Source organism: Varroa jacobsoni, unplaced genomic scaffold (assembly GCF_002532875.2).
Source record: "Varroa jacobsoni isolate VJ856 unplaced genomic scaffold, vjacob_1.0 scaffold_285, whole genome shotgun sequence".
Lineage (NCBI taxonomy): Eukaryota > Metazoa > Arthropoda > Arachnida > Mesostigmata > Varroidae > Varroa > Varroa jacobsoni.
The window spans coordinates 114,159-128,252 of NW_019213187.1; the positions used below are offsets into that span (position 1 = coordinate 114,159).

Genomic DNA, 14,094 nt, shown 5'->3' on the forward strand with positions numbered 1-14,094 from the left:
TATTAGGTGAATAACAACTGTCTGCGCTTATTTGTTTGTTTGCCTTTATTTCAAGAGTCTTGACAGGCATCAACAACGTTAACTCTTTTATTAGTATTATCAATGTAATTAGCATAACAGCACATAGTCGTATTGATAAAATGTCATGTGTCTGTATGCAAGCACTGCATTGGTATAATGGTTATGATGAGTATTATTATTGCTCTAGCAGCAACGAGATTACATCATAACATACTTCACAAAAACGATGACACCAGCGATATTGCGTACCGTTTACTTTTGCTCAGCTGAAAAGATTGGTCGCTACGCCATTTGTCTTAGTCAATGAATAAGTAGTTAGATCTGAGACTGATGGTATGAAGGACCATCCTGATGGTATGTATATTTTTATATCTAATTAACTGATTACACATTTTTGCTTATTGTGTCCACTTATAGTGCAACTGGTGACATTTAGTACACCTTTGTATCGTTGTTAGTTACGTATTACTGTTATTACCGAAAAAACGTGCTTATACTAAGTATCACATGCTCTTCAAGTCTTCATATTAAGTTTCAGCATCTATCTTTGTAAATAATAATAATAATGGATAGTTAGCCTGCGCACAGCTGCATTTATTGGCGTTTATTACGTCTATTAGTATTTTGCTGCGTCTATTTCTGTGTATGCTTTGAAGCTGTCAATTGCGTCATCTCTTGCGCATGATTGACTTTTGCTCTCTTATGACATAACCCCGTATTAACCTTGATAAAAAAAATTAGAAAAGTCAACTTATTGAGATATTTACTTTGCTATACGACAAATATCTAATTTATTTGTCGCATCAAGTCAGTTTAAATGAGTTTCTAATTGTAAGTCGCATAAAAATGTATTTGGGACCAAACTTCGATTTTCTGGAGGTTAGGGTTTACTCGCTGCTTCGCTCATTCTTCTTTGTCGGTTATCCCTGGTTAATTTACAAAGTTTACTTGCTTGTATGCCAGCAGCGGCAGCACATACCGAGATGTTATACCTTATGACATGTTCTTTAGGTTAGGCTGATCCTATCCTGCAATAGTTTCTGTTATTATCTACATATACTTCAACCACACTTACTCATAATACTTAATGCATACACTTAATGCGCGTTACATTGAGGTACTATGTTTCTAACATCGCAAACGTCAACAAACAACGACTTATTAGAATACAAAGGATTTCAACTCAATTACAATAGCAGTCTTGTATTGAACTTAACTGTATTAAAATCTGTTTGAACGCGCATCATAGCTCATATTGGGATTCTGTTATCACATAACATAAATAAATATTAAAGATGTTCATGCTCATTCTCGAAACAGACAAAATACAGCTGGCGCACGTGATAAATCACATGAGTCTGCTATGTCCAGGTCGTGGGATACTAAGTACTAATCTACAGCTTTATTGTAGCGTTTCTAGCGTTCTTTAATAGTAACGAAAAGCCTAATTGTAATTATTTCATTTCCATTCCACTAACCGGCAAATTTTAATTATCTCTAAACGAACTTTTTCAACTGATAAAGTAAATATCACGCACAGTAGCGATAATAAAATATAAAAAGCAAGGCGCCGCATATTGGCCGTATAGGGAATCATATATGAAAAAATATCATAACAGCATATAGTTAACATATATAGTTTTCATCCATGTGTTCTTAGTTCTTTAATTACAAAAAAAACCGCGGAAGGTATCATTTGATCATTCAGTTGACATCAGGAGCTTCCTATTGAATTTGATGTTGGGTAAGAGGCAGTGCTTTCTAAAGTCAAATTACTTTCAAGCTGTCCGAATATTTTCTTTCATGTCTTCGCATATTGAGTGTTCCAGTGGATATTGCTATGCTACATTTTCTTACCGGCCTACAAAATATTTAGTTGAACAGGTTTAGACTAGATGAACAGTCAACTGAAAAATCTGAGAATCTCTAACTAAATAGTTAATGGACATTAAAAGATATTAAAGAATACTATTTTTTTTTGATATAATCTGTATTGAATACATATTCAGTTAAATAGATATGACATTTTCCTTTTCCTATCAAACAGATAGATGATCTTTGAACGGCGACTTAGTTGTGCGAGCTTGTGGCTGTATAGTTTTTTTTGAATATTTACATTTAAATATGTTTTCCAACTTACTGTACATAGTTTTACTATTGCTGCATCCTAGCTGAAAGTTTTTAAAACTCGTTGATTTGTTACCTTCTAGTCTAGGCCCATAGCTGGCTAAGTCAGTGTTTCGCTAGTAATAGTCTTGGTAATAATAGTCACAGAAATATTTTTTGAATAATAACCATAATGTTAATAATAATGCAGCTATCAAAACACAAGATACAAGGTAGATAGATCGATCCAGACCTGTGTGTTAATATAACAAGCGGTACCCAAACATTATTGTTGAATCATTTATCCTTTTTAAAGTAGTGTATTGTAAAGTGTCTCAGGTGCAGTTGTTGTAGTCATGTTGGCGTCCGTCATGTTAGCGGCAATATCGGCGACCCTGGCTATCGATTTATTGAGGTAATTAGTCGCAACCGTAGCTCCTATAAACTGAGTTGTAATTCGTGTACCGGTGGACTTTATAAATTCACGTTGCGTTGTTGTTATGACTGCTGATGTCGCTGTTGCCGTCGCTGTTGTAGGGCTACTAGTCGAATTCTGCAATATATTCATCACTGTGGTAGCAATGATCTTCGCTGTAGGGGAATTTACTGCAGAGGGAATTGTTGTCGTGGAGCTGAACTTCGGCAGAAATGTAGGAAAAATATTTGTAGCTACTGGGAGTAATGTCGCAGAAAGGGCGGTTGCCATAGTTGCATGAGTCAACATGGTATGGTTCGCTTTGGTATCATCACATGAACCTCGATAGAAGCCCTGATTCTGTGAGTCAAGCCAGTGCTGGATAAGGTAGGCAATGAGAGAGCCCGTTGTTAGTCCCACACTGTAACTTAGTGTCATCATGTTACCTGTGAAGTTGATACGATCACTGCTTTAAATAGTCAAACGAGAAGAATTTTACTGGATAAGCAGTAATTACCTTTATGAAAGAAGACATTACCACCCATATCTGTTCATTCGAATTGAGAAGATTTTATTATTAGTTTGAGAAACGTATGTATATTACCTGTATATCAATTTTATAAACTCATTCCAGTAAAAAAATAAACGCATTAGAATGGCGTAATCTCATTCACAGTGATTCTATTAGATTTTTCGAAAGTGTGTTCCGGTAAAAATTGATCACCTAGTACTTCATTTTAAACAGAATTTTTCAAGTTTAAATTGTGGTGCCTTATACCGGTAAGCTCCTTGTGGTGGTGAGGTACTTTGCTTGGTGCAACGATCATCGGCACGCTACCAAGAACCCCGTTGCTTAGTCCCAGTGCCAGCGATAAGAACATCGCCCAGACGTCGTCAAGAGCTGAAGTCCGCGGTCCGGGCAAGGCACATAGAGCTAACAGGGGCACTAGCACGACTCTGGCCAATGAGAGATACACAAGAGCGCTTTTCTCTAGGGAATAGACAAGCGATGCCAACATCTGCATTTTCATTGAGGGCAAAAAACAACATTAGTTCTATTACGAACATTGGTACTGCATAGGAGCGAACTTGATTAGTGAGCATGTAGGACCCAAGCAAAGATCTGTTGCATCTTGTTGCTCCGCCAGGAGTCAATCATTGTGAATGATTCGAAAGACGTAACAAATGACTAGATTATGGTCAGTGTACAGCGATTAAACTGCCGTAATTACCTTTCCAAGAAAGTCTGCGGCGTTAAAGATCTGCATTAGAATCACGGGCATCCATGAATGCAATCGGCAAGAAATTATCTCGCTTATTATACCGGGAAATAAGCAAAGTGTGACGCAATATGCGAGGGAAATGCTCAGCATATAAGGCCAGATCGACTTAGCCACAGCTCTTCGGGCCACTGCGCCTCCTACAAACATCACGCAGAATAGTGTATATCAGTAGTAGACGCGTATACAATAAATTAATGATAAGAACCACGATGTTGGTGAGAATACCTATAATACATTAAAATGCTGAAGTATTAACACCAGCTGCGCTGTTACGGTCTGACTGGTTAAGCTAGTTCTTTGTACGCCTATTAAATCCGAGGCCTCTAAAATCCTATAAGGCGCGGAAACTACGGATTCTATGGGTCATGGCTTATGTACGGCGAAAGCTGGTGCATGTCAGCTGGAATAGCCTGAGCTTTGCTTTATCCTTTAAAATGCATAAGTCTCAAGAGAATCCATAATGAAATTCCGTGAAAGAACTTTTTTTTTTTTTAACAAAACGCGTGTTAGGTAATGTTACTTATGCTGAGATCGATTACATCAAGACATGCGAGGGAAGCTGCCTCTTGTGTAATTCCGTAATCTCGTGAATCAACTTGGTTTTAATCTAGTCAAAATCAAAAATTAAACCCTACAGTTTTTTTTTCAAGGACAATAAGAACAGTAAGCGCATAAGAGGACGTGAAGAGTTGTTCACCATTTAGTTTATCTATCTATCTATTCATTGTTAAATACTGCAATAGAAGGCTATGAGCCTGATATTGTCCATATATGTAACTTACTATGGGGCTTACACCACGCTCTATCACTGTATAACTTACTTTTTATACCCGCCCAATACTGCCGAGGTTTCGTGGACGCCGTTCCTCGAATTTTGACCACGACATCCTGCACCTTTGGAGGACGAAAAATAACGATATTAAATATAAATATAATTAATATAATAAAAAATAGATAAATAAAATTTAAAAAATACCAATATGTAAGTTCCGCTTCAAATAAGCACATATTAGTTCTTAAGAGGTAGGTACTAAATATTTCGAAATTCGATACCGCCTAACGATACATACTATTCTAAGCACGCAGTATTAAAATATTTGTTCGATTTCATATGACCTGAATAAATAGCATAAGCTTATACTAAAGATAATATCGTCGTTTGTATCGACAATTCTTGTTGACATAATCAATCTTTTATTTAAATAGCTTGTACCTTAAAACGATGCCTTCCTTCCTCTAGTGAAAGAGCATTGTTAGATAGCCAGCGAATCTGATTCGCCGCTAAACCATAGTTTGCCAACTCCTCTTCGATCTGAAATACACAGATGGCAATTTTTGCTATATTCATAGTCCTAATACTCATGCTGTACATGTTTACGAGAGGTTAGTTTATTGCCTGCCTCATAGGATATATCTCATTAGGATTAAAGGTCATTACAATAACTGGCATGGCTTCGTATGACGTCCGTGTGCTGGTTCTAGTAATCGATAGCTATTCTGCCTTCGCTGCGCACGTAACACTTGGTGACGGACTGTCTTGAATTTCAGTGAAAATCAAGCAACGATTACAGAATGAATAAACATTAGCAGTGCAAGCTGGTAATCTAAGGAAGTTTTAAGAAGTTTATCTAAGAAAGTTAATTCTGAAAACGGACGTAATCCGTCCGTTGTTAGCATTGTGTCGCATCTGGTTGAATTCGAATTCTATCTGTTGTAAATACTAAGTAATGGAACATTTTTACTACAAAGTAACTTCATACGGCTATCATATCATTCCCTTTTTTTCGACATATGTACATTTGAAGCCAAGACCATGCTTTTATTTTTGTTAGTTCATACCTGTTGTGGATCAGACTGATCTATCAGCGAGTCGGGATATCCGAAACATTGTTGCAATTCAGCGTCGGTACCAGTCATTGTTTCCAAGGCACCAGCTGGCGAAGCCGGCGGGGAACGAAACGACAGGACGCCATGCCCGCCAGCGTTGCCTCCACGGGACGAGCTACCCGCTACTCCGATGACTCCCTCGTCCAGCGTGTCAACCTAAGTAAAGATAGAAGCAATCTTGTTTGATAAAAACAGCGGTAAGTAAAATTGATATGAATAGAATATGAGATTAAGCGGTCAAGGTGTCTAGAATACATAACTATGCTTATAAGTTACTTATATTAAATTTACAACATATAAAAAGTTAATTCTATTCTGCGCTAATTAATTACGATTAGAAGAGTAGACAAATATTGTTCCGTAACTTTTGTTTGTTGCTGTCTGTTAGTAATCTTTGTTCCGGCCAATCTTATACCATAATCCCACAAACATTGTCCTTTAATTGCTGACGTACTAAATAATCAAACCTGATTGAAGTTTGTGATTGCATTTTTCAAATAAGTCGGAGTTCGGATTCTTATCTGACTTATTTTCAGATTCACATGTAATTTGGCTGGTAATAGTTATTTCAGGGTTTACCAGGTTGACATCCTCGGAATCCTGCCTGAGCAGTTCGCTACGAACACTCCCTTGGAGATGGTCACTTTCGGCATCGCTGCCGGAAAAAGCGGATAAACAACCGTGGTTCTGTCCTGTTAAGGAGCCCCGTTCATGCCCATGACGCGAACACTGTTGCAGATAGTACGCAACAAAGGCACAATTCTGCAAACGCGAATAGATGAAGACGCAGGCAAGAACTAGTCCTGTTGAAATGAGAAAGAATAACGCCGTATTGAGGCGTTCGTTCTGAAGGAGAAACTTGGTCAGGATACGATTTCCCGACACTAACAGGCCGGCCGCACCTGGAACCAGCAGCAATAATCACACTGAACAATTTTAGCAATAATAGATAATCAAAAAAAGCTTCTTAGCACAATTTCAGTTTGAGTAATTTTGGCTATGCTGGCAAGAAAAAGTTCCAGTGCACATAATCACCCAACTTCAAGACCGTAAGATCTTCAGAACAAGGTCATATGAAAACGAATCGATTTAAACTGCACTATGAGCTCTTTGCTGTTAGTAATAATCATCTTCGTTGTGCATCGCTACTTAATGATTCAAGTGCGTAGAAGACATCTAGTCTTTTCATCTATAATTTCAAGAAATCGTCAAATTGAAATTATCATCGATAGGCAGCCTAGCGATTAAAATTTTTATGTGTCGATTTGTTTAACGTAGTCAGTGATATAATTCGAGCATAAAAAGGAGATCTGTAACAAAATGCATCTAATCGGCACTCACTTTCGCCTGTCATTACTGCCTGAGTGTATCGAGCTGGCAACATGCTGGTGTAGCCGTAGAAACTCGACTGTTGTACTGAAAGTCGACAAACGCGACAGCAAGTTTACACACCGACCGATTTTTATAAAGGTACCAACGAGGCTTAAGCAATAAGTACGCGGGCACGCGTATGACATATACTTCATTTATTTTCGCTATCGAGGTGCAAAAACAGAATAATCAATATTCACTTCGAAATAACTAAGACGTATAATAATGCTTTGATAATAAAAAGATTTCTTAGATCTAGCAGCTATTAGCTAAGAAAAGATTTTAGGTAGGTACGGCTGTTATCTCCTTACTCTTAATAAGATTCAACAATGAATTAGTATTGCGATTCTGAAAAATACCAAACTAAACAGGTAAATTTAAATTTTTTGTCTATATTCAAGGTAACATATTTGGTCATTTCAATACACAACCTGTGATTTAGTAGGCAGTACCATGTATTATATGTTATACATAATGTGCTAATTGTCACAATTGACGAATCAGTGCATAATCGAAGACTTCTAGATATAGCAACGTTAGATTTGTTTTTTGTAACTTCGACTACTCAATTCAAGCACTTTTTAATAGTGACAGTGAATGATTAGTAACAAATTGCTGAGAACTTTCTCTCCAAGTACATCGCAAGCTTTTTAGATGTCTGTTCCATGAGCCATTGCGTATGCACATTGATATGCCTTACTTCTGGTTTATTATCTAACTGTTCTTATAGTTCGCACATATGCATGGACGCATTTTCGTATATACATGTATATGTTTGACTGGATGTAATAATAATGATAAAATAGGTTAGTGCTGTTACATTTTCATATAAGTCACGAAAAGCAACAGTAGGACGCCTACAAATACAAACTTACCTGTGCATCCAAAAGCAACGACGGCCACAGCGACAAGATTAACAGTATAGCTTATATCCTTCGAGAAGACGTCCCATATCACTTCGAAAACAAGGACGAAAAATAGTGTCAAAAAGGACACCAGATAGCCGAAGGCGATTCGGCGAGAAAAAGCCAAGGTTTCGACTAAAGCATTATTCACGCACACTGTACCAAATGCTACGAGGATGTAGACGAGAGACATGTCGAAGACGATGTTCGATAAAGGATATTTTGCCTGAATTTAGCCAGAGTACCATAACCGCCGAAACCGTATGTAAAAAAACAAGTAGACGTAATATGTTAATCCTCGTCATAGCATTATTTAGGTAGGCACATACGCTAAAAGGAAACAAAATTGAGGTAAAATGTAGGTGAACACAACTGATAATCATGATACAATCATAGGACGTAAACCACCACCTAAACCCTGCCCGTTCTACTAGAACGCATCTTGAAAGCAAGCAAATGGTACATAAAATATGCATGCATTACTTATATAGGCACATATGTAAGAATTACTTTGTAGCAGTGCAGTAACTATATTCAAATATTATGTAGCATGCTTTGTCTCATAAACAACACTACTATCAACAGTACTACTTTGTTCAAATTGGAAAAAAACTTGGACGGTTTGGCGTAACAAGTATGCCTTTGTGCGCTGCTCCTGGTAGAAGATGAAAGCCAGTCCTTTCTAGAACATAAAAGCAAATTGTATATGCGAAAATCTGTAAATCATTTTCGGAACTTGAGCGAAAATAATCTATTACCTAATCTCTTCGTGCTGGGCAAAACAAAACAAATGCTTTTTTTGGCCCGATATCAGCAGACTACGTTCTTGTAAGTCTTCATTCTATAAAATGTCCGACATAATCTTCTGGGGTAAACCAGAACATCCTCAATAAGGGCTGAATTTAAACGGCTTCAAAAGGGTTTATTTTTTATTATTTTTAATTTAATTTAATAATGTATCAAAATAATAATTGATTAATAATTTAATTTCATTATTTTATCAAAAGGGCTCGAAAAGCTATTTTTGATGTACCTGGATTTTTTATACAAAAATGAATGGCCGTTTTAAAGAGGAAAAAAGATTGATGACCAGCTGGCTCGTTTGTATAAGCTTCAATGGTTAGTCTATTTGAGACTCTTTGCATTTATTCGCACTTTTTATAGACTACTTGGTAGTTTTGGCCCCTTGTAGCCCCTTCAAAGTGTCGATTTTACCCCAAAATTTACCCCGCTGGATTTTTTTTAATCTTGTGCATCTAAGCGACATTTCAACGAGTTTACACCTCGAAATATCGTTTGACGCAGGGTTACTATTAAAAAGTTTTCTGTGGATTACATAAGAACTATATATTGAAAATGACTAATGAATGATCCAAGTCTCAAATTAAAGTTGTAATCACCGTGAATGGTGCCTATACTAAACAAACATGACCGGTAGGAATGAAACTTTAAGCACATGCAACATTTCGTTTAGCTATCTTTTTTTTTCTTTGGATAAAGAAAATAAGTAAGTTTTAGAAATCGAATCTAAGAATTCTAAATTTAGACACGTCCCCTTAGATATCTAATACAACCTTAAAGTAGTCACACGCAATGATGAACGAGTTGTACGGAAGAAGAAAGCCGATGCCAGCCAGCAGGAGGCCGAGGTAAACGAGCTAGAATATTAGCAAAGAACGCCGACGCAGTAGTAAACCAGGCCAGCACAAAAGGAGGCAGGTTAGACTCCTAAGCCTGCTAACCGGAACTTTCACCGCATTAAGTGTAGCAAAATGAAAAATGCATAATCATATAAATTGCTATTGTTGGTTGCGGTTCCGGATTGATTTGCTTATCTGTTCATATGTTCATGTATTAAACTGTTTCGGTTTGTGTCATGACCAATAGAAAGGGATTAGTATGTGTGATATATATATATCTATGGTTTTTTCAATCTTAACGTACTCCCGTCCGTTAACGTTTACTGTTCCTATTTGGAGCTTATGGCTAAGCTGAAATCGTAAAAACTTGAAAAGAATCTAGTATTCTCTAACCGATCTTAATTTTGATTAATACAAAAAACCTGTTGTTGAACAATACAACAGTTTTAATAGAATAGCGAATATTCTAGATCCGTTGTAACGCGAGTTCAATCTTTGGAAAATGCTTAACTCTTATTTGTAACCGAAGAAAATCTTACTACAAAATTCATTCAAAAAACGTATTTACAAAAAATATTTTTAACACATTAGCAAATAAAGTAATAATAGTGAATTGAGAGTAATACTAATAGTATTTTACTGAGAGTTTACTCGACGTGCCTAAAAAAATGTAATTAATAAAACTTGCATGGTTTTATAATGTGAGCCGAAACTTTAAATAACCAATCGTAATAACCACTTTGTTTTCGAGGAAGTCGTCAGTAACTGCATTCAATGAGCTTAATTGAAAATATTATAGTATTTTTACCTGGTAACTGTCCCGTGGTGCATCGTGGTCCCGTTCCGAGCTGTTGCGTTGACCACTTTGATTTAGTTGCACATATCTCCGGCTGAGATTTTCGTCCATCTTTATTCTATTTGTCTTGACAGTTGTTCTTTTGATTAATCATATGTACTTGCTACGCAAGGATTTTTTTTCGACATCAGTTACTTGAGAGTGCGTAAAGCATGGGTTTGTTTTGGTTGAGCTTTAGACTCATATGAGATCCAAAACTTTGTCCATTGCTGACCAAGGAATCTTGTTGTCTCGATCTATAATTATATCGTATGTATGAAAAATATCTAATGTCTAATCAAGTCAACCGTTGCCTGACAGAAGAAGGAAATTAGTTCAAGATAATCTGCAAATGGTCGCCGAGTTGACAATCCGTTTTCGGTTAACACCACCGGTATGTTTTCAACTGTTGTGCACATATCCGGGTCACTTTCATTGAATAGTATCCTATGATGATAACCTCTTACCGTCATTGGAAGCTTGTATATCCAATCTGTTTAAAGTTCTCTTTTATTGCGAATAGAATTTCGTTAACCGCGACACGAACCTCTCAAAATGCTGGATGTACAGGTAACCTTGGCAAGGGTTGAGTAGCTTCCAGTTCGTTCCACCGTGGAACCGGCAGTTAGCGAAGCACTGAAAGCTTTCTCGGCGACTAGAAGGCTGAATCTGCTGATTTTTTTTTGCTTATCACAAAGTTGAGCTATACATACAGAAAAAACGGTCTTATTCTCTTTAGCCACTTTCACGTCCATCCTTAAAAAAAAATTGTTTTTATCCAGAGGTTTGAATTCAGCGTAAAAGTGACAATTACGTGGAACTATGAAATTTTACGAAATCCGAAACCTCTATGGTCCTAAAAGAACACGGATCTATCATCATAGCTTTTACTGTGTTACGTTGGTTTGATACAGACTCGCAAAAAACCGATTTTCTGTACTAGCGGTTACAGATGGCCAGTGCTGGACGGCCTGGCATCCTTCTTCTGCGTTCAGGATGATCAACGCAGATCTGTGTCCTGCGGAGGAAACAACCATAACATCTTTTTCGTAGGGGCCACCGCTATGTTCGCTGTAACGGCCCTTTTATTTCATGGGCTTTCTTCTGACTTGCTGGCTGCTGACCGCCGGCTTGCTTTCCTATGGTGTCTCCTTCGTATCGTGCTGCTCTGGCGCTCTGCCTCGAAAGGGGTGCATTGTATAAGGTATTGGCTTCCGCAGTGAGCCTCGCTTACGCTTGGCGGCCTAATGGTAATGCAAGCCAAATGAACTCCCCGCGAGGAGAAGGGTAGCCGAGTGCTCTCCTGTGAAGCAGCAATAGTCGACATACGTTCAAGCCTATTCCGCCGTTTAGACACTGGTCAGACATGCACTCACGTAATATTCCTGTGAAAAGGGTCAATGTTAACACAGCATCGTAATATGTGTGAGTACTATATAGTATCATAGGCAGTTAGTTTTACTTTAGTTGAAAGTAACGCAAGGTGTCAGCAAAAATTTCAAAAGGTGCCTGTTTGAGGGTTTTCGGCTGATATCTTGGCTCGAGCCAAGTAACCTCAAGCAACCAGTGATGTCACCATGTAAAATCTTCATGAATTACACGGACAAAATGGTTTGATTGCTTGATGGAAGTTGGTTACGGTTGAATACAGTAACTGAGGGTACCGTCTTTGATTTTACATTTATTGAGAAACGTGTGCTCTAACTCTATTGAATCTTTTAATGGAAACCTCTGATAACTGTTAGCGGCTGCCTAGATGTACAAAATATTGTTTGCCACGAAAATCAGCAGATGGCAAAGGTACAGCCTAGAAATCGATCAGAGCAGCGACGGAACTAACAGAAATGAGAAAGAATATTTAGCACAAGGAGCGCAGGAAGAGAACAGCACCACGTTGCAGGTGTACTTCATTATACACACAAGGAACAAATCACTGACACAAACTAGAGAAAATTCATATTGAAGGCTTGCCTTCAATATGATTTTCTCTAGTTTTTGCCATTGCTTTGTAATATCTATAAAAGAGCATTTAATAAAACCGAAAAAAAAATTAAGTACGTGCTTACAGTTCATTTTGTCACCCTGGTTCACTTGACTCATAGGCATGGTTAGAAGTGGATTTTAGAGAAAATTCAGAAAAAATAGCAGGACATGCATAATGGCTTGCTTACTCATATACTAGTATTCAGTAAGGGTTTTCGAACGTAGAACTTTCCAGTTGTCACCTTCCAATGCGTTTATACAATTATAAAACGATACAAACTGGTCAAAAACCTGTACCAAAAAGTTAGCGACGATTACATTATACAGGAAAATTTAGGCTAAAAAGGAATATTTTATACCATTTTGAAACGATAAATACCCAACCTTTTTTATAAACAAGAACTAAATCAATCTCATTATTTCTACGTAGCGAATAAACGGATTTCTGCTAACGAAAAACAAAATAATGCAGGAAATTGTGGTCCGGTCGTTTCGGTAGGCATATTTCTGCTTATTTAAGATTTCCTCGCGTTCAATCGAACCGTGAAAAAAGTTCAGCATTACACAGTTGCAGTCTCAGGCAATAGTTCTATAAACAAAGGTGCTTTTCATGCTGAAGCTAGGAGCAATTTCTCATAGCTCATGGGGTTCTTCTGCTATCACTGGAGAATTTTCTCGGTGCAAAACCTGTCTGAGCACTAATCTTATTTAGGGCAAGCCACGCATTTCAAGTTTCAAGAGAAGTTTTCAACACTGGCCACTGATTTGTATAGTAAAAGATAATCTATGTTCTTAATTAACTAACTGACGTCGTGAGATTAAAGCTGGTGGGAGATCTCACTAATCAACCTTGATAATGATGAGCTTTTGCTTCTGAAACTATTCAATATAAAATATAGTTCGCAGTCCGATCTTCAGAATGAATGCGTCATCATTGAGGTTTTACTTACACTTGAATTTTTGTCAGGCGAAGTAAACAACATAGTGAAGAATCATTAGGCGCAAAATTTTGGTGGATCAGTAGATTGGGTAGAACCCTTTTAGTGATTATCCAAGTGCTACGCAATCTGATAAAATTTTTTTTGACATATCATTTTATGTCTCAGCGAAGAGTTGATCTGCCTGAAAACATTGCATTCACTTACGTGACCTGTCAAACACTTGAAGTATCTGCGGCGAGTTGCCTAACTCTTCTGAACATCATAGTATTAGGCTATTTGCCGAATATTCTCTTATTGTATAGCTACTGTTCAATAAAAAAGGTTTTAATAATTCAAATAGAAAGGTTTTAAACGGGCTAAGTATGCCCGTACGATATGTAGGATCCTACGGTATAAAAAGTTTTTTGACGAGTAGTTATTTTGTCGTTATCGCTGTTCTTTTAAGTTTTTGTACGAAGTTAACACTGATTTTTTTTCTGTTATTGTTTGCTGATTTTACCTAGTCGTAAAAATATCCCAGACAAACATCGCAATTTGTACTGATTACTTTACAAAGTGTTTCGATCTGACCCGCTAAAGTACCTAACAAATGTTATGATGATGCAAAACATATGTTTAATTCATATTACGCAAGTCAAATCGATGAGCTCATACACTACACTGAGAATTACCAGTAGCAAGCCCATATTCTTGCATATACAAAAGCT

At 37.3% G+C, this 14,094-nt stretch overlaps 1 protein-coding gene across 1 annotated transcript; it reads right to left on the reverse strand.

The window, feature by feature from the left end:
* Positions 1-31: 31 nt before the first annotated feature.
* Ent3 (equilibrative nucleoside transporter 3) lies at positions 32-11,856 on the reverse strand. Its single transcript, XM_022830668.2, has 11 exons — positions 10,437-11,856; positions 9,563-9,646; positions 7,959-8,214; positions 7,054-7,128; positions 6,292-6,614; positions 5,665-5,868; positions 5,039-5,137; positions 4,647-4,719; positions 3,775-3,962; positions 3,321-3,561; positions 32-2,988 (listed from the first exon to the last, which is right to left on the reverse strand). Exons 1-11 carry the CDS (start codon positions 10,533-10,535, stop codon positions 2,438-2,440), a joined length of 2,193 nt encoding a protein of 730 aa, XP_022686403.1. The 5' UTR covers positions 10,536-11,856; the 3' UTR covers positions 32-2,437.
* Positions 11,857-14,094: the final 2,238 nt, after the last annotated feature.